The 22,362-nt window shown below is 39.3% G+C and overlaps 1 protein-coding gene across 2 annotated transcripts in view; it reads right to left on the bottom strand.

Moving 5' to 3' along the window:
• Positions 1-21,964, bottom strand: part of ADSS2 (adenylosuccinate synthase 2) — a 37,468-nt gene extending 15,504 nt beyond the window's left edge. The window contains exons 1-5 of one of the 2 annotated variants that reach the window (XM_030944854.1): positions 21,520-21,964; positions 7,156-7,258; positions 4,654-4,722; positions 3,829-3,879; positions 1,534-1,600 (exon numbers count right to left, since the gene is read on the bottom strand). In XM_030944854.1, the coding sequence (XP_030800714.1) occupies positions 1,534-1,600; positions 3,829-3,879; positions 4,654-4,722; positions 7,156-7,258; positions 21,520-21,681 (452 nt within the window). In that variant the 5' untranslated portion in view covers positions 21,682-21,964. Of the gene's footprint in view, positions 1-1,533; positions 1,601-3,828; positions 3,880-4,653; positions 4,723-7,155; positions 7,259-8,144; positions 8,451-21,519 lie in introns of those variants that run through there. The other variant, XM_030944856.1, reaches the window with a different exon arrangement.
• Between the last annotated feature and the right edge of the window lie 398 nt (positions 21,965-22,362).

The following is a 22,362-nucleotide window of genomic DNA, read 5'->3' on the forward strand; positions in this document are numbered from 1 at the left end:
ACTGCATTAGGCTTTTCTATAACCTTTCTGCAAGGGAAGCTACATGATGAGCCTTACTGGTGACGGTTTTTGAGCTACATTTGACCAGGCAAAAGCATTCAATTAAAAGAAAAAATAAACTTACCATTTAGAATGGTAATTCTAATGGTAATAGTTCAAAATCTTAGGCACAAGCATGGCATGTAGTCAATCTGCAGTAAGACATGCTAGCAGACTATTTCAATTCCTTGCCCCCAACAAATAAGAAACCATCTTTTGATAATCCATGATAGCCTGTTCTTAGCCAGCCTGTAGTACTACTTTCCCCATTACAGTTGTTTAGTCTTAAAATTTAGGAGGAAATACGGTAATTTTAACAAGCTTGAAAACTGTATGTTGTAGAATATCAGGAACTCCACAGAAAGAAGAAATTCAGCATTTTCAAGAGTGACTTTAGTTATTTTGCTTTGAACATAAATATTTTCCTGAGTTTTTTTTAAAGCAAATTATTTGGGTTTTTCCTAACAATCTTTAACAATAACCAATAGAGTGGTGCCTTCTCTCAAGTAACTGATTTGATTGACAGTGTTTTTAACTATAAATATTATCATACAGCAATTTTAGCTTGTGCTCCATAAACATTGAAGAACAGCTGATACACAGTGAAAATAGCTGATAATGGCTCATTGAAATAAGAATATTCTTCCATATTTATCTATATGTTCTGTTTGCTTTTTAAATCCTAAACCAGCAGGTAACAAGAGAGCTGGTACAGTGCAGACAAGTGTGAAAATGACTTCTTGTAACAATCACTGACAAATTATCATTCCATGACAACCTGTGTGATGTAAGATACACCCAAATCAGACACCCTCTTAAAGCTTATTATCATGGATCAAACATTTTTCAGATGAGTATGTCTCAATTACTTTTCATCCATGTAATCTCTCTTTTTGGAAGGTCTCCTAAGTTTACTGTTATCTGAGAAGTCCATAGCACTACACTGCTTCCCAGCTGTAGACAGGTCACTGTTAATTCTGCCAGCTTTTTCCCCAGCCCCAAGAACTAGTGAGCTACTTGGAAAGCACAAGTTAAAAATAGCAAGATAGTTTCTAAAAGTTTTGAAAGCTTCAGAAAGTCAGTAGCATTCTGTAGAAGACAATGTGAACATCTACAGGCACCTCTGACTTTCAGTTATTTGGAGATGCCAAAGGGGTTCTTCAATATTCCTAAAGAGAAATACATTTATACAGAAACAAATACCTCCAGTATTTGTTTACCTCCAGTAAACAATTAAAACACTAGGAAGCAGAAACTAGCAAATTAACAATAAGAAACCTTTTCATAAGGCAGAATATAAGGACAGAGCCCTTTAATTAAGCATATAATCTTTCACTGGAAGATAAAAGTGTAAGAAATAATCCCTGCATAGTCCACATTCAAGAGTCACATGGATAATTTTTTTTAACCCACTGACCAAGCAAAACAGAGATTCAGTGAATTAAGTCCTGTTTGTACAAAGTCATCCATGTTTGACAAAATAAAACTACCTACTTCTTTCCTGCTTGTTCTTGCCTCTGTTGTTCTTGGATGCCATCAGCAGCTTGGTGAAAATCAAACACTAAGAAAATAAAATAAGTTGAAAATTTGTGTGAGACAAATTATAACAGCAATGATTTCTTCAGAGCAACTCTGTTTACCAATGTGGAAAATAAATATACATCCTGAAGAAAGGCAAATAAAACTAGAGGAGTTTTTTCTTCCCTTTTACATTTTTCACAGGGAAGAGTTCTAAGTTTTTTCAGAGACTTTTAAAAAGCGTTTATTTTGTAGAACACTGCAAAGTGAGTATGCATGTCCCACAGAGTAACTACGCCCTTTTGGCTTTGTAATGGCCCCAAAGAATATAATGGATAAATGGAGAAAAAATGCAGTTAAAAAAAATCCTTGAAATAGGATACAGTAAAAAAAGTCATACTGCTAAAATTTAGGTGAGACTTGAAAGTTAAGATTCTCACCCATTCTACAGATTTCTTAAACAATTTTATGTTTCCAGCAACATCAATTAAAACACATTTGAAAATAGAAAAGCTCCCACCAATGTCTACTATGTAAACAGAAGTCAACTTCATAAGCCCTGATAATGTTTTTAAGCATTATATTGTCATTAATTATAAATATTATGCAAAATATCCCTTGTATCAATATGTTGTCTACCATAAAAGAAACAGAAAACCAAAACAAAACAACAATAAAACTCAAAAGACGCACACATGTCCTTCCCCCCGCCGTCCCTCAAAATCTTACAGGACTCACGTCAAATACAAAGATTGGTGGGCTGATGCACAGCTTATAGGCTAACAGAATTAATTTAACTGGTTTTCTTAAACACTATTTCCTGAAAGTTAAAATCTATCTACACATTGCACAGGAAAGAGCCATGTAGCAAGTATGTTAATCTCTCCAGAACAAGAGTGGTCTTCCTGTTTGCCTTATCAATTTGGCTTTGTGTTTACTTCCAGGCATTCCCACATTTTAAAGAATTACATCATGCCCAGCAGCGTGAACCTATCTTTGGCTGATCTGTTGTTACAGACTAATCATTCATAGATCAATACCCATTTTAGAGAAGACATTTCGATCATGGTAACAGACTTTCAAATAGTCATCAAAACTTTCTAAATAAGGGCATTATGAAAGCTCATTTCTGTGAAGAGGTTGAATGATTATGAGTGACAGCAACTGGTCTTTTTTACTCACAATCTGTTCAATTATGAAAAATTCACAGCACTGCCATTGCAATATAATCACCACAGAACAGTTTTTCTAGTAATCAAGCAATTTCCAAATAATTCACCGACAGAATTATCAGAAAAGATACTGGTAACTTAGAAATAATTACTCAACTATTTCAATCTCATTCGTTACTGCAAACTAAAAACATATTTACTTTGAAATAAATGTCACTCACTAAGCTATTCCAGATTGGTGTAAAAAACAAAACAAGCAAAACCAAAGAAAGCGAAACCAAAAGCAAAACTGTTTTCCCCCTGTGTTACAAGCTTTTATTTTATAAAGTTCTAAACAGTTTGCATCTTCAGAAAATTACTTCAGAGGCAGCAGTAATGTTATAATATCTATATAGCTAATCTAAAGGATGAATTTATGCCATAAAGCTGTAGTAGGAGTGGTACAGGAAGAGTTTCTGAAGCTCTGTGTTGGTGGATTGGACTCAATACTATTTCACTTCAGACTTTGAACTGCAGTGCTGTCTCAAGCATAGGCTGGATTCAGTGCTTCACTGATGAGCTCCTCTCAAGGAGGGCAGCCATTCTCTTCATCCCTACAGAGTCCTTCCCACAAAACCTCCTCTAGGAAGCAAGTGGCAAGGAGAGGGGTAGGGAGATCATTAGCTTCAAGTCACACTGGGTGTCACCTGATTTCCCAGCAGAACCGTTACTGTGAGCAGCACCACTTTACACCAAAAGGGGAATGAATCCTGAGTCAAGTCACTGCTCAATCCTTTCTGATTGCTCCATGCTTCTCACCTGACTTGGAAAGTGAACCTGCTTTCCTGCCTAGGTGATGCTTATGGAATAGGACTAAAAAAAAAGAAAAAATCACTAGAACATAAACCTGAGAGGGTTCTGAGTGAATTTTTTTTCTAGGACCTTCAATAAATCAAAGCAACCCAGGGAGACCTAATCCAAAGAAAAGTACCTATATAAGGAGATGGCTAAAAATTATCACACTTTTACTGCCACAAAAAGTCCATAAAAAGCAAAAATGCACAAAAACAAAAACCAAACAAAAAACCCCACAAAAAACAAACCACAAACAGGAACTTACCAATATGAGCTCTGTCAGAAATTATTAGTCTCTTTTCCCAGCCTTCCAGTACTTTAAAGGCAAAATGAAATAGTTTAAATTATGTTTTGTATAGCATTTTTGTCTTCTGATGTATAAAGTAAAAATACTTTTCATGCTTAGTCTTCAGTCAATCTATTTTAAGACTGAGCAATCACATTACAGAGAAAAAAAAAGTAATTTCAGCAATTAAAACTTGGCATCAACCTATAAAGCTGAGAAAATCAGACTTATTCTGAGGAAGAATTCAAGCTACTAGCTCTTCAATTTTAGCAAACAATTAGTAGCTCTTTTGGTTCTGAATAATCTAGACCATTGATTTTTCCCATTTCTAGGAGCCTGCTGCCAAGCATGGCTATAGACATAACATGAAGTATCCAAAAACTGAGTTCTGAATCAAGAAGTGATTACCAGAGCACCTCTTTACATTAACATGGTCATCAGTACACCCATATTCTAAGAAGTAAAATGACTTTGAACAGGTTAACAGACTTTAAAAAGCCACTTCACTTCTTAAATTCACTTTTTTAAGCAAAGAAAAATGTCTTTGCTTAAAAATGTCTTTGCTTAAAAAAAATGGCAGACAATTCTGATTTAGATTATATTCGGAAACTGTACAGAGATTCCTTTTATCTGCCTTCCCATGAGGGCTCTGGCACTTACAGCAAGACTACTGTCAGAAAGCAACAGCTAAAAGGAGTTGTGGAAAAATACATTGTATGTAACCTCTACAGAGGTATCTTCCATCTAAATAATTTGAGCAGTGCGCCACAAACTATTTTAAAAGTACTGTCTTCAAATTCTCACCTTTTCCTTTCTTTAAGTTTTTTTCAGCTTCTTCAAAGAGTCCTGGCAAATGAATTACAACACCATTTCCTGAAGAACATCATTATGCAAATTTAATTAGTTATGTTGAGCATGGGAAAAAATATTTCAAACAGTTCAAAGACACTTAATATATTGTGGGCAGAGTATTTTATTTACGTTCTTTAACTTACTGCAATTTTGATTCTTAGGAATTTGTCTAAGCCAGATTTGCTCCTAAAGTATGCACTTCTACCTACATGCATTGAATCTTCCTAATAAATGCAACATACTTTCAATTTAGACCAGTACAAACAGGAACAGAATTGTAGAACGGTCTGAAATCCAACTTCCTCTTTCTCATATCTAAAATTAACTTCCCTCTTTGTACTTCACTTTAATGTGCTTATTGCTTTCTAAAAGCTTGGTACATTATAAACATTAGCATCCTTGCAGGCACCTTTTTTGCTGTAAACAGACAAAATATTTTGTACATAGAGGTGGGACTGTGAAGAGACTAGCAAAAACAACAGAGGAAAAAGCCCTATCAAAAGCAAGCTCACCTTCCTACAGCTGTCACATTGCTCAGAAAAAGACTGCTAGTTCATACAATTAAGCAGCATCACTGAGTGCCTAGGAAGGAGCATTCTCACAGCAAAACTGAACCATCTTAAGGCCATACCAAACTCAGTAGATTCAAAGCTACCAGTAGAACATCTAGCTGAAGAAGGGATCTGCCATCCAAAACTATCTGCATATCACCTAATTTCACACAGATAAAAGCATTCTACACATCAAAACACAAAGTATTTTAAGATTTCTTCACTATTACCTTCATGATGCTGTCCTGAACAATAGGAACACTCTATTGTAATATTCCAATCACCTTGCCCTTACCCTTTTTTTTTTAACATACATGTTCTTTCAGGGGAATCCTAAACCTTTTTTTAACCCCTGAAAGAGATTTTATACATAAGGCAGACCTAAAAGAATCTAGAAAAAAACTTCAGAACAGGCAAGACCAAAAGACAGAAGATACAGGCAAGAGGGTTTGTAAAAAGTTCTATCCCAACTACTGTATTGTTAAAGGATGGGGGCCTTCCTATTCAACTAAGTTTGCCCAAGAACACAAGGCAAATGGGCATTCTTTTTTTACTGTTTTCAAGTAATAACCTTAAGAAACACAATACAGTAACATCAATAGAGAACAGAAGTAGTATCATCTGCCTCAGCCCGCAAAACTAGGGACAGTTAACATCCCAAACTTCCCATCATCAACAGGAATCTATTTCCATGCCCACTGGCTCCATTTCTGTAGAAGTATTAGGCAGGACAAGTTGATCCATAACTATCCCATTATCAAGTCACAATGTAACAGCTGAAAAGGGGCAATTAACCACCAAATCCCATCAAGCACAGATTTACTGCTGACAGAGTACACAGTCACTACCAGCTGGACTGTTTATGAATCAAGTAACTCGTGACAGAGGCTCTTCAGCTGCTCTTTAGCAAACTGTCAATGACCACTTGCTCTTGGCATATATACCAAACTGAAAGGCAAGACTGCAAAGCAATCAGATGCAGGAAGAAGTGACAGGAAAAGCAAGGCAACAGAATCCTGACTTGGAGAAGTACACTGTGTAAGGGACAGGAGCTCTGGGTATCAAAGGAGCAACATGGATGTGTTACTAAGTCATAGCCCTTAGTGACCCAGAGACCCAACCTGTTTGGTGAAACAGCACTCGAGCACAAACATAGTGTATATATGTTTTATGTTTACCTTCATTTTTAGAAGGAAATTCTATGGGCTACACCACATTATTAAGTAGGTTGGCCATCCAAGCAATCCAAAGGAAAAAAACCCAACCATGTAGGATTGGAAGTAGGATTCCAACGGAGAGTGGTAAGGGGGTAAAAGTATTTTTTTAGGGACAAGAGACTAGATGGCCTAAACCCCTCTTCACAAAGCAAACACATCACAGATCCTGGTATCACCTAGTACTGCCACTGCCCTAAACCTTCCCATGTACTCTCCTGAGAGGACTTCTTGGAAAGAACACAAGAGTGTGGAAGTCTTTTGGAGTTAAGCATTCATTTCACAATCCAACAGAAAAGGGAGGGAAGAACTATGCTTCAAAAAGTACTGGTAAATACTTAACAGGGCTAAAGATTAAATGAGAGAGGGGTATTCTGAGAAGAAGAGACATAAATGGTAGAGAAAATAAAAGAGAATGGGAGAATGAAGATACACTGGGCAGCTAGTTATTTACATTGGTAAGATATATAAGAACAAAGGTGAACTATCCAAGACAAAAGAAATTTCTGTAATCCCAACTTCACAAATGAGTAAGGTCAGTATCAGGAACACAGTAAACAATCTAGGCCTATGAAAAATTGAAGAAAGAGACTCCTGATCCTGTATGTTCTCAGATATATTTTGTTATTTTCATGTGTCAGAAGTCTGTAATTACAGTACTGTCTGTTTTTTAGAGATGTCCCACTTACCAATGAATGCAGTGACTTTTGGATTGATGATCCCACTTGGCAGAAGATGAAAGTCATACTCCACAGCATCCACAACAACTGTATGCCCTGCATTATTGCCTCCCTGAGTGAGGGGGAGAGGGAGAAAAAAAGTGTTAACAGTTTTTGACGCTAAAGACAAATGAACACACAGTATAGAGATCGAGTAAATTGGTTCCACAGTTTTCATTTCTGTTAGTGACAAAAGAGCATTCAGAGACCTCCCAGGAAATCAGCCAAACTTGTTCTGTCAAACTGGACAATTTTAACATCAGTATTATCTGCCATATAGACTTTGGACAGTGTTTTGGTTCATCAAAGGTACAAAATTATGGAATGAGATTAAAATATTTGTAAAATCGTCAGACATAAATATACTATAACATGCAAACATTTCTAAAAGCCATCATCAGTTTTATTCATTTTCTTTTACAGTTATGGAAAGTAAAGTATTAAGAGTGGAATTGCAACCTCAGCAAAGTAAAAAAAAAAACCACAACAAATCCCCAGTTAAACTGGGAGTATAAAACCATACAGCTATTGGGATAGGTAAGTGTCATCATCTGGCAACGCGCAGGCTTGTTGTTCTGAATTTTGGGTTCAGACCTTTGAGTGTTTTTCTATGAATAGTAACCAGTGAAACTACCTAGTTCATTCTATACCTCCTTCCTGATAAGAGAAGTTATGTAAGAGTTACAAGTCATTTATGTTAAATACATGTTATGTTAAACATACTTTTAAGGGGTGAATGTAAAGACAACTAAAACAACTGCATTTTCCTAAGTTACTAGAAACCATTTACATCAAACTAACACTTTAAACATTTCTAGCACTTTTCATTACAACAAAGAGAGCATTAAGAGATTCATTAAACTCTGAAATCCATCTAAAATACTAAAAGAAGCTTGTGACCAAGTCTTAAAGACGATCAAGAAAGGCTTATGAAACTGAAAAGATTACAAAACAGTTACCAAATATCCCCAGTTCTTGTTTGCTGTACTTTTGAAAATAAGCTTATACTCTCTTGTGACCCAGTCATTTGTGCAAGACAAGGTTACATACAAAACGGTTCTGTTTGTCATAACCACAGGAACATCCTTTAAAGGCTCCTCACACCAGAAGTTGAACAAACTGCTTCACAGAGAGAAAACCTTAAACAAAGACTTTTAAGCTGAGACACCTTTCAGCACAAGACAAACTGAAGAAAAGCATTACATGAAAACAAATTAAACTATAAGACTTGTTAATCCATGGACTTATAAATCTGAAATATTTCAGAATATTGTATCACAAATGGATTTTTCTAAGCAATGGCCTCAACAGCTACTCACTACTTCTGTAACATTCACAAAACATGAATCCAACACATAAAGCTGTATCTGACAATACAAATAAAGAGTAGTTGTAGATATCAAACATTTGTGCCAGTACACAAACACACATGCCACAGGTACAAGCCTAATCTCATTGAATTCAGCAATGAAAATTTTGTAATTTCAGCATTATTTATTTGAGGACTTGTGCCCACTTCGCCTCCTCTGAAAAGACAGAAAACTTAAAAGCCTTCACCCAACAAAGGAAATGCCTGAGTTTAATAAAAGTTTAAATTTTTAAATAACATATTGCAGAATTTTTCCATGAACTGAACATTACCTTGAAGCAGCTGTAAATATTTTTGGATGCAGATTTTCTCTGCAAGTGATCTGACTCAATCAGACAATGATAAATTTTCAATTCACAACAATGAAACATATTGAACCAAGACATAAAGCAGGCTTTTCAAATTTACTCTTTTAAGAAAGTAATAAATGCTCAGGAATAAACTTCCTGCTTGCATTCTTTCTACTCGACAGTTTTAAGGAAGGTTATTTAGCAGTTTACCACTCCACAATTATGTGTTTGACTTAAAAGGATGTTAACTACATTAGTAGATAGATAATTTACAATTATTTTTGAAATGCAATGCTGATACTCCTGAGCTACTGCACAATACTCCAAAAGTAGACAATATTTAAGAACTATTAAGTTATATACTTATATAAAATCCACTAGGTATTTTTTGTAATAAAAGACATAACCAATGTTTGAGAAGCTAAGCAAAACAGCACAGTTATGCACTAAAGTTATCATTTATAGTCAAGTACTTGTGCTGAAAGTGATAGTTACCTTCTTCCACATCAGATTCCTTCAAATTATTCATTTCTATTAGATTCTCTGCTAATATCAGTCTAGACTTTAACAAGAGCACTGAAGTGCTTTAAATGAAAATTCAATAGATAGGTCTAAGTACAACACTGAAGTACTGAGGTATTAGTAATTTACAAATGGGAAGACAAGTCCAAAGTCTCCCACAGCAGCATAAATAAACTGGATTAACTCATAAATAACACTAGCATTAGTGAATTTGAATTTGAATTTGAAATGCTCTACTAGCTGGACAAGTTAATTTCATGTTTTGCTTCTCAAATTATTAAAAAAAATTATAAAGGTTCTCTTATGTCATGAATGTCAAAAAAAAAAAAAAGAAAGAAAAACTGGCCACTCTAGAAATTAGATCATGATCAACAATAAATTCTCAGTGTCCTGAGTTTGCCAAGTTCCTAGTGCCATTCAGACATGGCAACCTGAAGTTCAGCAGTCACACGTGCTTGAACAAGGTGTACAGCATGCAGCCTCTGACTCTGCTGGTCACAAAAGCAGAACTGCTGACTTCAGGCGGTGTCAAGATTTCATCTTCGCACTGCTGAGTGATGCCAAGGGTGCTGGTTCCATGCTCACTGAAAAATACCCCATGGCTGACAGAATAAAAATGGCATTTTACCTTCTAAACCTTGACTGTTCATGCAACAGAGCTCATGCTTCACTAGAAGCAAACTAGTGGTATTTATTCTGCATGTTTACTGTGAGCAGCTCTACTTTAAGGGATTTTGCTAGAGACTGAAGTAGAAAACGTGTGACAAATCACCATATTAAGCCATATGAATACTTCAAGGCTTTCAAAAGAGTATTTTCAGATTAGACTCAAATTTGAATCTCAGAAATTATTGATTATAATATTATGATGCCAACAATGTGAAAAGATTCAATCCTGAAAGTGTTATTGATGGAAGCTGTCTGCTAGAATATTAAGTCAGTCCCCACACTGCTCTTGATGTCATTCTGTCAAAATGAGTCATTTTGAAAAGTATTTTTAATTGCAAACCCTATTTTAAGAGAGCATTAAAGTAACAGCATGTAATGAATTCGATTTTCAAAATTCTTCTGCATATTTACAGGTAAGCTCTACACTAACTGCAGAAGTGCAAACATGTGGTTACACAGTATGAGTTGTAATATTTTAAAATAATGGTTTACACTGTACACTTTACAGTGAACTCGCAGTGAAGTGTACACATGTTGTGTGCTCAGACATTGCTCAACATTGGTTTGGTAAACAATTCTAATTACAGAAATCTGAACTCAGCGTTCTAGGGGTGGTGAGGTGAAGGGGAGGGTTGTTTTCAGGTTATGGGGTTTCAATTTGTTTCAGGTTGTCTTTTCCCTTCTCCAGATATTGATGTTAATGCAGGCAACTATTGCCTCTGAGCATAATTTAAGCTGATGAAGTCACTCCTGGCTTCTGTGCTTTCCATCTGGATTTCTCACTCCTCCTCCCTCATCCACCTAAACCAAATGGGATAAGCTAGGTCATTCAAACTAACACTCCTCTGATTCACATGTTTAAACATTAATAATGGAGAACTAACTGTGGAAATTATTTTCACTATTAGTTAAACAAAGTTCAAGTTCTAATGATATTCAATACCTTACATAAAGCATTTGCCAGAGGGAAATGAAGTCATTTCAGTCAAAATATACAGTCATTGAGGCTGGCAATACTCCCTAGCTAACTAAATAAAAAATCAGTTTACCACATCCCAGTAATCTTCTAAGTACCCAAACAACAGGACTTCTCTCCCATACATGTGAAAACAAACACGTGTGTGCCAACACAGGCAGTGGACAAATGTGCAGCAAAACCACAGGATGCTCTTGCTCAGTCTGGAATACACTACACACATGTAGCAGTGGCTTCCTTTGCCTTTCTCCCGGCACAAGATTTCCTTTGGCTGAGCCAACAAGTGTGCCATGGCCAAGATACTCAGCCCTGAGGGCAAGGCAACTGTGGATTTGCCTACAAACAGACCATTGCACAAAAGGACTGATGGGGCTGATACATGAGACAGGTAAGACCCCAGCAGCACTCTGAACAAAGAACTTCTTCACTGGCATGCTTTCTTCCCATTCTGCAGAACAGCAGCAGTGGAAGCCTTTTTCATCACAGAAAAATAAGTATATAGGAATAGAACAAAGAACATAAAACCAATTCTACAATTCTCTGGCAACAAAACAGCAACCCAAAACAAAGAGCAGTAAGAACCAGCAACAACCAGTAACACCATGTTCCTGTCAAGGGGCTCACTCCGGACTACACCTGAAGTCCCAGGCATACTCCACTTACATACAGTGCCATTTACTTGGACATCTCTATCGAGACATAGCATTGCAGTCTAAGCATACTTTAAGGTTTCTAAAATTGGATTTTCAGAAGTCAGCAACCTTCTTAGCACTAAATTAAGCTAAAAGCATTTGGTTTGTTTGTCTTCCTTCCTTCCATTATTTTTTCTCCTTGTATCTTTCAGCACAGTACTTGGAACAGTTCTCTCTCTGCTCCCAAACGATTTTCAACGACCAAAGAATCAGCACTTTCAGCAGCCCACAGCTTTATCAAATTACAATGTAAAATCCAGCTCAAAAGGGTGCCAGTTGGATTGGAATGAAAACATTTCCTTCCATTTATTGGGAGACACAGCATGAAAACCATCATGAATAACAAGCATGAACCTTTGCTGTGTGTCCCAACATGACATGAGCTGCTGAAGCAAGTTCAGAGGAAGGCCGTGAAGAAGATGAGGGCTGGAGCATCTCTTCTGTGAAAACAGGTTGAGAGAGCTGGAATTGTTCAGCCTGGCAGCCTGGAGAAGGCTCTGGTGCAACCTTACTGCAGCCTTCCAGTACCCAAGGGACCTACAAGAGACCTGGAGAGGGACTTTTTACATGAGTGTGTAGTGACAGGACAAGGGGGAATGCCTTTTAACAGAGAGAAGGCAGGCTGAGATTAGATATTAGGAAGAAATTCTTTACACTGGGGGTGGTGAGACACTGCAACAGGTTGTCCAGAGAAGTGGTGGATACCCCATCCCTCCCTTAAAGTGCCTAAAGCAGGGCTGGAAGGAGCTCTGAGCAACTCAGTCTAATGAAAGGTGTTCCCACCATAGCAGAAGGGGGCTGGAACTAAGGGATATTTGAAGCACCTTCCAACTAAAACCATTCCACAATTCTGTGACTTCAGTACAAAGATTTAGTCTAAGGACTTAGTTTGATGCTCTGATGGATGAACAATTTAAAATCCCATTAAGAGCTAGCAGCTTTTTTTATCCTTGCATAATCTTGACACTATTAAATTACAGTATTATTTTAAAGTTTTTCAAGAGGAATAAGGAAAGTAAGATGAGGTATGTGATCACTACTTAATCTGTAATATTTAAACAAAACCTGTGTAGGATAACTGAACATATAAACTCTTAAAAGGCATTATTCCAGTTTTACTAGTGCAGTATGCTTAAATTACTTTCTTGAAAAAGCATATGATCCCTGACCACTAGCTAGTAATCTTGAAATATCCAAGTTATTCAATGTGTAGAAAAGCTAAATTTACAGGAGACAGAAAGGTGCCCATTAATACACAAATTATCACACTACTACTGTTAAGATTGATAGCAATCCTTGTAACAAAACCTCATACCTACCGGCTTTCTATAAACATAACTCCATAAAACATTCCCTACAAAACACTATTTTTGAAATATTTTACACTGGTAAGCTGCTCAGAGATATTTTCTTAAAGTAAACAAAAGAACCAAGGTTTTTTGTTTACTTTAGCTTGTTAAAGATTAATTAGCCCAAAAATCCTTCTCAGTGTAAGCACCACACCCAAGAATCTGCATATTCAATTCAGATAGGTTGGTCAGTACACAAAACAAGATACCATTCTAAAACATACCTATCCTGGCAAACAGGAACAGAATCAGTGACATGCACACAGAGGGGTCATAAGATAGCAAAGGCAGCTGCAAGCATTGCTCTTCTGGGAGTTGTTTGATAAACATTCTTTGAAAACACCCTTTTCACAAGAGTGTTGACCTGAAAATACTAATTTGAAAGAAGAAAAAGTCATTATCTGCTAGCTGACATTTTACTAGAAACAAGCTTGAAACATCAATAAATCAAACAAGTGACTTCTGCTAGCCAAAAGCCACTATCAAAGCACCAGAAAGCAACACTCACCACAAACACTACACTTGTGCACCTGACACAAACACAACAGTTACACAACACTGTGCCCTTGTCCAGACAGCATCACTGGAAAAACCACTGAAAACTAATGAATAGTATCAAAGAGGACACACTTTAAACACACTGATTGAACAGTGTTTCTAACAGGACATCTATGGTAATTTTAAGGGTAATCAGTTCAGCACTTCCCCTGGCTACGCAAAATTACTTACTTTTGTTTTCTATAGCTTTTAAATACCGTAACTGCCAACATTTTGGGTAAAGAACAGAACAAAACTAGTAAAAATACTAATGCAAGCACTTGACTGCAATTTTACAATTTTTTTCCTTATAGCTCTGAAGACTGAAAAAATTTTTAGACATGTAACTATTACAGAGTCATACTTTGGACCCACACTGGTAAACTGCTAAGGATGTATGAGCAACTTTAAGGATAAGTCACTTTGAACCTTCCCAAAGCTCTTTAGATTGCTACATTCTGTCCATGCATAATAGCTTTCTAATCACATATACAGCACGGAAAAGAAGCATTGATAATAATATTTAACAGCAATTTTTCTTCCAGAATTGCCTTGTTGTCCAAGTGAAAAGCCTCCAAGGAACGTTCATATATTAAGCTGATTCACTGGACAAATAAGAACCAGGCTTTTTATTGGAGTTCTGTAGGAGTCTTGATAATTTAATAAAGTTAATTTGACAAAACAGTAATGACCTATACTGGTCTTCAGAAAGGTGAACTGATGACTATTTAATCAATGTTTTTGCAACATGACCTCAACTCCCAGGATTAAAGAGAGATGCTCTTTTTAAACCAAAAGATTATTTTCTTTATCAGCTAAGACTTCAAGTTTCCAGCGCATAACCAGCCATTACCAAAACTCAGCTGATGGAACTGGATGTTACAAGCTCTGGTATATTTTATGTGGAATGCCTGTTAACTTAGGAGCTCATGTGAAGCTGAATGAAGCCAACAACTCGGGAAACATGGAATCTCACTTCCCAAAAAGACTGAAAATGATACAAAGCCCTACTCAAGTGCTTACAGAGACGTCCTCCTGAACCAGAACACTTTTTCTCGGGTGAGTTTGATCAGAGAAGTTCCTTGCTCCTCAGTTTGCAGCCAGTCTCACTGGTTTGCTAAAAATGCATGCAAGGGACATCATCACTTGTCCTTCCAGTTTAAGGGGTAAGAATTTGCAGTTCTTCCATCTTCCCAGCACATGGAACTCTTTCAGTGAATGATGGATACACTTAGTATATCCATCATTCACTGAAAGACAGTCCCTTTTAGTTTTAAATTCATTCTAGCTTAAAACTTTGGATGATTCCCTTTTTTTTTTTTTTTTTTGCAAAAAAAGTGACAACAATCTAATCGGAAACATGAATGGACCAATTTAGATATTCAGCAAAAACAAAAAGGAAAACAGAATTCTTGTTCATAAACTGAAAGCAAAAAATATGACTCCTAATTATAAGCAGAAAAAAGCCCAGCAAAATATTCCTTTTTCTGGAAAACCTTTGTGTAGAGCACAAAGAGCAAGAATGAATGCGTGCCATGTGTGTTACCCAAATATTACATGGGCACATATGTAAATAGAAGATGCAACTAAGAAATCACTGCAGGAACATAAACATAGTGCATGTAAAATTAAGACAGAGGAACAACAGCATATATTTCTCCATTTTAGATCTACATATCTACATACAATAAAATAGGTATTTTATTTCCAGAGCACATCTTTGTTAGTCCAGAGCAGATGTTAGCATAAACACCAGAACAGTTAAATCCCTTCTGAACACATCAAGACAGTTCAAACCCCACTGCCTACAGCAGTCCCACCATAGCTGCTAAGACTGGTCTGCATTACTACAACTTTACTCAGCAGTGGAGGTGCTTAGGAAAAAAAAGACTGGAGGAAAGCAGATTGAAATTGCAATTAACAGCATACTGTAAAATGGCTCTCTAAACTGGTACTAAATACAAGATTATTCAGAGCAGCTTTGAAATACTGACATGTGCATTTAAGAGAACCATCTACCCAAAAAGTCTATGATGACAGTCACTGCCTTTTCTTATGACATGATCATGCCAAGTTGTCTATCTCAAAAATATGATGCCTCAGGGAAGAGCAAAGAAGTCTTTCAAGTTATTTCCTCTAGAATAAAAATTAGTTGTCTACTTTAAAGAGATGTTATCTCATGCAATGTTAAGGAAGAAGCCATACACTCCTTTCAACTCTCTCCATCAGATGTGTGTGTGTATAATTTTTTCTACAGTTTACTTTTATTGCTACCACATTCCAGCATTCATTTTTAGCTCAGGGCAACCACTGTTGTTTCTGAGCTAGCTATCCAAGTGACTGCCAAGTTGGGCAAGAAGAAAGTCAATGTTGCTTTGGCATCATATGCTTGTAAACATTTTCATTTAACTCTTAGATGAAAAGTCAAAAATATACCAAGAAAGCTGGATACTAGCATTACTTACAAGAAACATGTGAAAGGCTGCTTCTTGCACAATCAGATTATGGGAATGCTGATCACACCTTTGAAAAATTCATCAGACTAATGAGGAGACACATCGGAACCCCATGATATGTCCCAAGTAGGCACAGCTTTGCAATTACTATGCTATTCACTTCTCATTTCAAGACATATTGTCAAAAATATATTTTGACCTTAAGACTGCAAATCATCCCCCTTCAAAAATGTATAAACAATTCTAAAAACCACAAGGTTTTGATATGAATTCATTCTCATCTATTTTGTGATTAATTTCTCTCTCTCTCCCCTCTCCATCCCCACTGAATAAACAGCTAACAAACCCTAGTGTATAACCTACCACTTAATTTCAGTACAAACAGCAGCCAGCAGTTAGCCAGTTTCTTCATTTACAAATCCATTCATGTTTGCAAGATCTAAACCTAGTTCAAGGAGCCATCACGTTACACACTTTATAAAGGTTTCTCAAACTTTGGCTAGACTTCAGAAATTTCTGAATGTGTAGTACAAGTGTTGTTGCGTCAAGAATGTGGTTTGAGGCAGAATGAAACAAAATAAGAACACTGTGTTTTACACATTCACCTGTTTTCTCCTAACAAATAAAACATTAACTTTTCTGAAGTCTATTAATCTTTAAAAACTCCATCCATTTCTCTATACTGACAGAATTAGCTCTGAGGACTACTACAGAAAGGAGTTATTCAGAAAGACTCTTTAGAGATGGTTCTGACTTTTTTCACCCGACCTGCAAAATTTTATTCTGCTGCAATGCCTACATATGCTAGGTAGGAAACAGGAGTCATTACAGAATTCCAGAATAAAGACCAATCTATCCCTAAGAGATAAAAGAGATCAAGTGAGGCAGGCAGATAAGGAACAAGAAAAACATTTAAAGTACAGACATGTCCAGCACTGCATTGCTTCAATGCACAAAACCTCACCAATGTCTGATACAGTCACAACAACATTCAAGAAAGGACATGAAAAACAAAAAGTTACTCTGGGAACACTTACAGAAAACACGTTTCAAATGCATGAAGTAGTACAGTAGAAATAAAAAAAATACGTTTGAAATCTTAATGAACTGCTACAGAGTATTGCATCTCAGTCAACAAACAGATACATTAAGCTTCTGTAGTAACAGGTAAGATGGAAAGAGCATTAAGAAACCAGTAGATCAAGGGATAATTTGCTCTTTAGTGCTTTTAAGGCCTTCTTTGTTAATAGTGCAAACTTTATGAGCTGGAAAATCACATTTAAACTGTTCTTCTGTTAAAAATAATGTAGACATTGTGTGATGGTTTGCAGTAATAAGAGATCACCTGCCCACGATGCTTTAAAGCAGGTCTGTAAGCACAGGGCTCACTGATGGGGTAGGCCAAAGACATCACTTTAGCGACTCTTTCCTCACCAGAGCACACCACTGGCACACTGCCAACCACCGCAAGGTCCAGCAGTGCAGCCAGCACTTAAAGAAAGCTCTAGGTAAGCATCACCTACTGAATGCCTGAGCAGCTAAAAAATGAGCACCAACAACTATAGCTATTGATTCTGGTATTCCTAATTCTGCATGGCTTGCATAGGCTCTAGAGTAAAATATTTTTCAAATTAGAATATTCAGAAAAAAAAAAACAGTGCGCTTGGCAAATGGAAGATTTTTTTTTAATTCACATTAAAAAAAAAAGTAGCCATATAAAGATTAGTGAAAGTATCAGGCAGCATTAGTGTGAGGACTTCAGTCAGCAGCTGATCGATGGTAACCATTATCAATCGCTTATCAGCTGATTGATGGTGACTGCTTAACCCCAAGGATCTGGGCACTGAAAACCCCTCTGGATGTTGCACTACAGTTGCCACATTATCAAGTCGTTAGCAGTGGCATTGCTGTACACACTGCTGTTGGGCAGAAGAGGAAAAGGGACTATGAAGACTCCATGCACTGCAATTCCCTTGCATTAGCAGCTCTGGAGTAGAATCCCACAGCAGGCACATCACACTGAAACCAGATGAGAAGAAGCTGCAATTCTGCTTCGAAGTAGCAACAACGTGTAGGACAGAACTAAAGAAGCAGCAAAATGGGATTCTTTAGCATCAGGAATATGGCATAAAAAAATAAGTCAAAGCTTAGAAATCTTACTTCTGTGAATTATATTCTCTGACTAAATCAATTACCTCCAATAGTAAGAAAAGGAAGTGACCAAAACTTGCTGATGAAATGAGTGAAAGAGAACAGAATCAGTGCAAATATTACATTTTTTGCTGCATGGCAAACACTGGTAGATTGGGTGGAGGGATGCTGCTAATATAAGAGATACACAGCATCTTTTGGTACTGTATTTGTTTTGAAAAAAATATTATCTAAAATAACTTGCTTGCATTAATTTCCCAGTTCCATCACTCCCACTAACAAATGAAACTCTGATATTTCATTCCCTAACTTGGCTGCACTCTGTAATGGTAGGAAGACCTTAATCAGAACAAGAAATGTTTTCCTTTAACTTTCAATTATCTGTGGAATATACAAAACACAATGTAACATTAAAAATTGCCAGGCTTGCTGGCATGAGGGCTAACTGTAAATCAAGAACAATTCCAATTTTACGGAAGAACAACTACACACTTGGCCTGTCATACAGACACATTTGTATTAATTGTACCTGAACTCTGTATCTTCACAAAACTATCACAGTTGCCAGTGCAGTTTCAACTACATGCATGCAGCCCCTGGACATATTTTAATTTTAGCTTGGCTTCTTCCAGCAGTTGTTTTTGAAACCATAATAAATTAAATTCTGTTAAATTCTGAAGTTATCTTCTGAAAATACCATTCTCTTCCCATGAGCACAAGACTGCTTTTCACAACTCCTAAACCTAAGATAAAATACTCTAGAGGGTGCTATTTAGAAGTAGAGTCGTAATGCAACTTATTTCCTGACACACTCATTCGGCTAACTACACCCAAGTAAGCACCTGGTCCCAAATGCCACAGTCGGTTAATCAAATTGGAGTCATCAGCACACATGCTGCTTAGGAGACAAGAAGGCATGGCCACAGATTTCAGAGCACAACTTCTCACACTGCCTCTATAGGCATCCTAATACTAAGTGATAAGTCACATCTCACTTCAGGGAAGGGACCATTTCCATGCTCTGCATCAGCCCAGAACAAAGGACAGTGAGAAGAACCCTGGAGTGTTTCTCTGCAAGTACAACACAAGTTTCCAAGACATCTCAGACCTGCTACATCAACTTTGCTAGGCCTCCAACACTTGTAACTAATAAATTGTCCACAAGAACACTCTGGAAATATTTGACGTCGCCCACAGGCATTCTAGCAATTCAATGGCATGATGAACAGAAAGAACCATCCTGGAAGAAGTAAGAGTATAACAGTGAAATAAGAATCAGAAGCTCCAATTACAGAAAGCTGATATTAGCAAGCACCAGACCAGTGTGTGACTGTCTTTTTTCCTGGACTTGTACCTTGTGCTACAAAAAGCACAAGGGTCAGACTGATTTACCAGCACTAACAAAAAGTTCACAAATATGCTTGTATACATAGCAAGAATATTCAATAATAATAAATTATTTTATCAGTGCCCCTGAAGGAGAATATTCCTATTTTCTCCTCTCATTCTGAAAAATCATTCTTTGTGCTTACCCTGTTCTGGACCTCTCTTCTCACCAAGGTCCTTCGAACCAATAAAATCCAGTTTTATTTACTAGAACAGTAGAAAGTAAATCCAACAAATAGTTTCCTGCCACTCTGATGAGTTACATCAACTTAAAGAGGTGTTCAATTGCCAGAGCTAGTACATGGGTGGAGACTCGGGGAGCACAGCCATTTACAGGGAGGGAAGAAAGGAGGAAGAAAAACTTCCTTCATCAGGAGCAACAAGCTGTTAAAAATGGCAGAAGTTCATGGCTTAGGATGTGGCCATGAAATTCTAGCTTGAGATAACATGAGAATTTTTCCCTTTTCTTCACCCTTTACCCAGCTGATTGAAAACAAGTAACAAGCGCATTAAAACATGTGCACACAGAAATTCACTGTTTGCCTCTCTTGTCTCTCCTCCAAAACTTAGTATGAAACACACACATTCACCTAGGTGCCCTTCAAGTTTCAAGAACAAAGTCGGAAAGGACGAACTGAGTCACTCTGTTCTATGACCCACAAAGCCACGCAGTCATACCACAGCACCACATCAGATTTGATTATTTAAAAAAAAAAAATTATAAAAGAAGAAAAAAAAGGAAATACCAAACCAAAAAGCAGAGAAGTGGAAAAAATAATTCATTTGTGAAAACAGCTATTTAAGAATATATTTGTTTACTTCAAAATTTAATTCCCTGAAGTTCAAGGTATTGACTTGTCAGCTTTGCAACTGACTCGTTTTTTAAAAAACCAGTTTACGTGCACTTCTCATTGGATAACAACAGTTCAGCGTTTGGACTCTGTGGGAATGGTACGCACTTCCAAAATATGTTTATTTAAGAGCAAATTTAATTTGCGCATCAACAAAAGCACACAGATAATAACACTCACATGAAACCTGCACATACTACAGGCATTTTAGCTGCTGTATCTCTCAACTTTAAGAAAAAAACCGTGTGCAGCTTCAACTCACTGTGTTGTGCTCTCCAGAACTACTATACTAGAGATGCTAAGAAAAACATCTCAGATCTGTGCTGTTTTAACGCACAGTTTTAAGACTATTTTGCTTGCAGGCTAGACACGGTTGGGCTTTTTTTGTTTTGGTGGGGTTTTTTTTGTTTGGTTTTTTTTTTGCTTTTTGGCCGGAATAAGGCCTCCGTAGAGAGGGAAAAAATATATAAATATATAAACAGGAAAATGTGGGATCCCATTGACACAACAACGACCCCGGAGCGAGGGCAGGCGAATCATTTACCAGCCAGTTTTAGCAGAAGACGACCGAGTTGTGGCGGACTACGCGAATGCCCCACGTGCATCCTACAACTCGCGGGCGGTTTCCCGCCGCTCCCGGCGCTGGGCCCGGGATGGCTCCGGCCGCCGCTGCCGGGGCGGGATCCCGGCCCGGCGGCGATGCTGCCGAACGCAGCCCCTTCCCGGCGCCCCCCGGACACAAAGAGTGGGAGGCCTGAGGGGGAGTGAGGACGCGACCCCAGGCGCATTCCTGCTGCCGGGGGTCAGCTCTGGGCGGCGAGGAGGGCGCCTTCCTCTTCCTCCGGCGCCGGGACAAAGGAGGCGCGGGAGGGCTGCGGAGCTCGGCACGGGGCTCTCACCAGGGAAGGCTCCGCTGCCCCGCAGCCCATGCCGCCCCCGGCCCTGCGCCTCCCCGGGCGCTCGGGGTAGAACCGGCGCAGTTAGAAGCGCCCGGCGGGGCCGGTAACGGGGCCGCCCGCCTCAAGGTGACACTCGCGGCCTCCCCCGCGCCCCGGCCGCCTCCCTCGTCCTCCTCCTCCTCCTCACCTGGCACCTGCAGACGATGTCGGCGTCCTGAGCTAGCAGATCCACCACCTTGCCTTTACCCTCGTCGCCCCACTGGGCGCCCAGCACGACGGTGACCCTGTTGCCGGGGCGGCGGGCGGCGCACTCGCCGTTGGGGATGCCGGGGCCGCCGTGCTCCGCCATGGCTCGCGCTGCCCGCTCCGGCGCCGCTCCAGGCACATGCGGCAGCGCGCGGCAGCCGCTCCGCTCCCCCCGCCTCTGCCTCCTCCTTCCCCTCCCCACCAGGCGGGCGGGCGGTGCCGCCGCTGTCGCGTCCAGGTGCCGCCGCCTATCGGCCTGACCTGCCCCGCCAGTCCCCACCAGCCCGACCCCTGCCCTCAGCCGGAGCTCGCCGCTCGTTCGCGTGGAAAACCGGAGCGGCCACGGCCGCTCCCGGCCGCTCTTTTCCCTGCCTCTCCCCCACCAAGCCTCCCAGTTCCGACTACGTTACCCAGAGCGCCGCGCGGCCTCCCCCACGCGGGGCGCCGCGGGGAGCCGGGCGCGGAGCATGCTGGGGCGCGTAGTCCCCGCGGGCCGCACCTGCGGCAGGACGGCGCCTCGGCGGTTGCCCCAGGCGGCCCCGCGGCGGCGGGAGGCCGAGGCACGGGGCGGGCGCGGCCATGGCGGGGCCGGGATGGCGCCTGTGCCTGGCGACCGTGGGGAGAGGGCGCCAGGGCGGCGATGCCGTGCCCGTGGCGCAAAGGTGGCTGCGGCTCCCGTTCCCCTTGGGGTTCCAGCTGCCGCGGTAGCTGCGGCTGCTGCCGCGGGTGTCAGAGCTGCACGCGTGTGTACAGTGTGTCACAGCACTGCCTGCGCGCTTGGGCG

Source organism: Camarhynchus parvulus, chromosome 3 (genome assembly GCF_901933205.1).
Source record: "Camarhynchus parvulus chromosome 3, STF_HiC, whole genome shotgun sequence".
In the NCBI taxonomy this organism is placed as follows: Eukaryota; Metazoa; Chordata; class Aves; order Passeriformes; family Thraupidae; genus Camarhynchus; species Camarhynchus parvulus.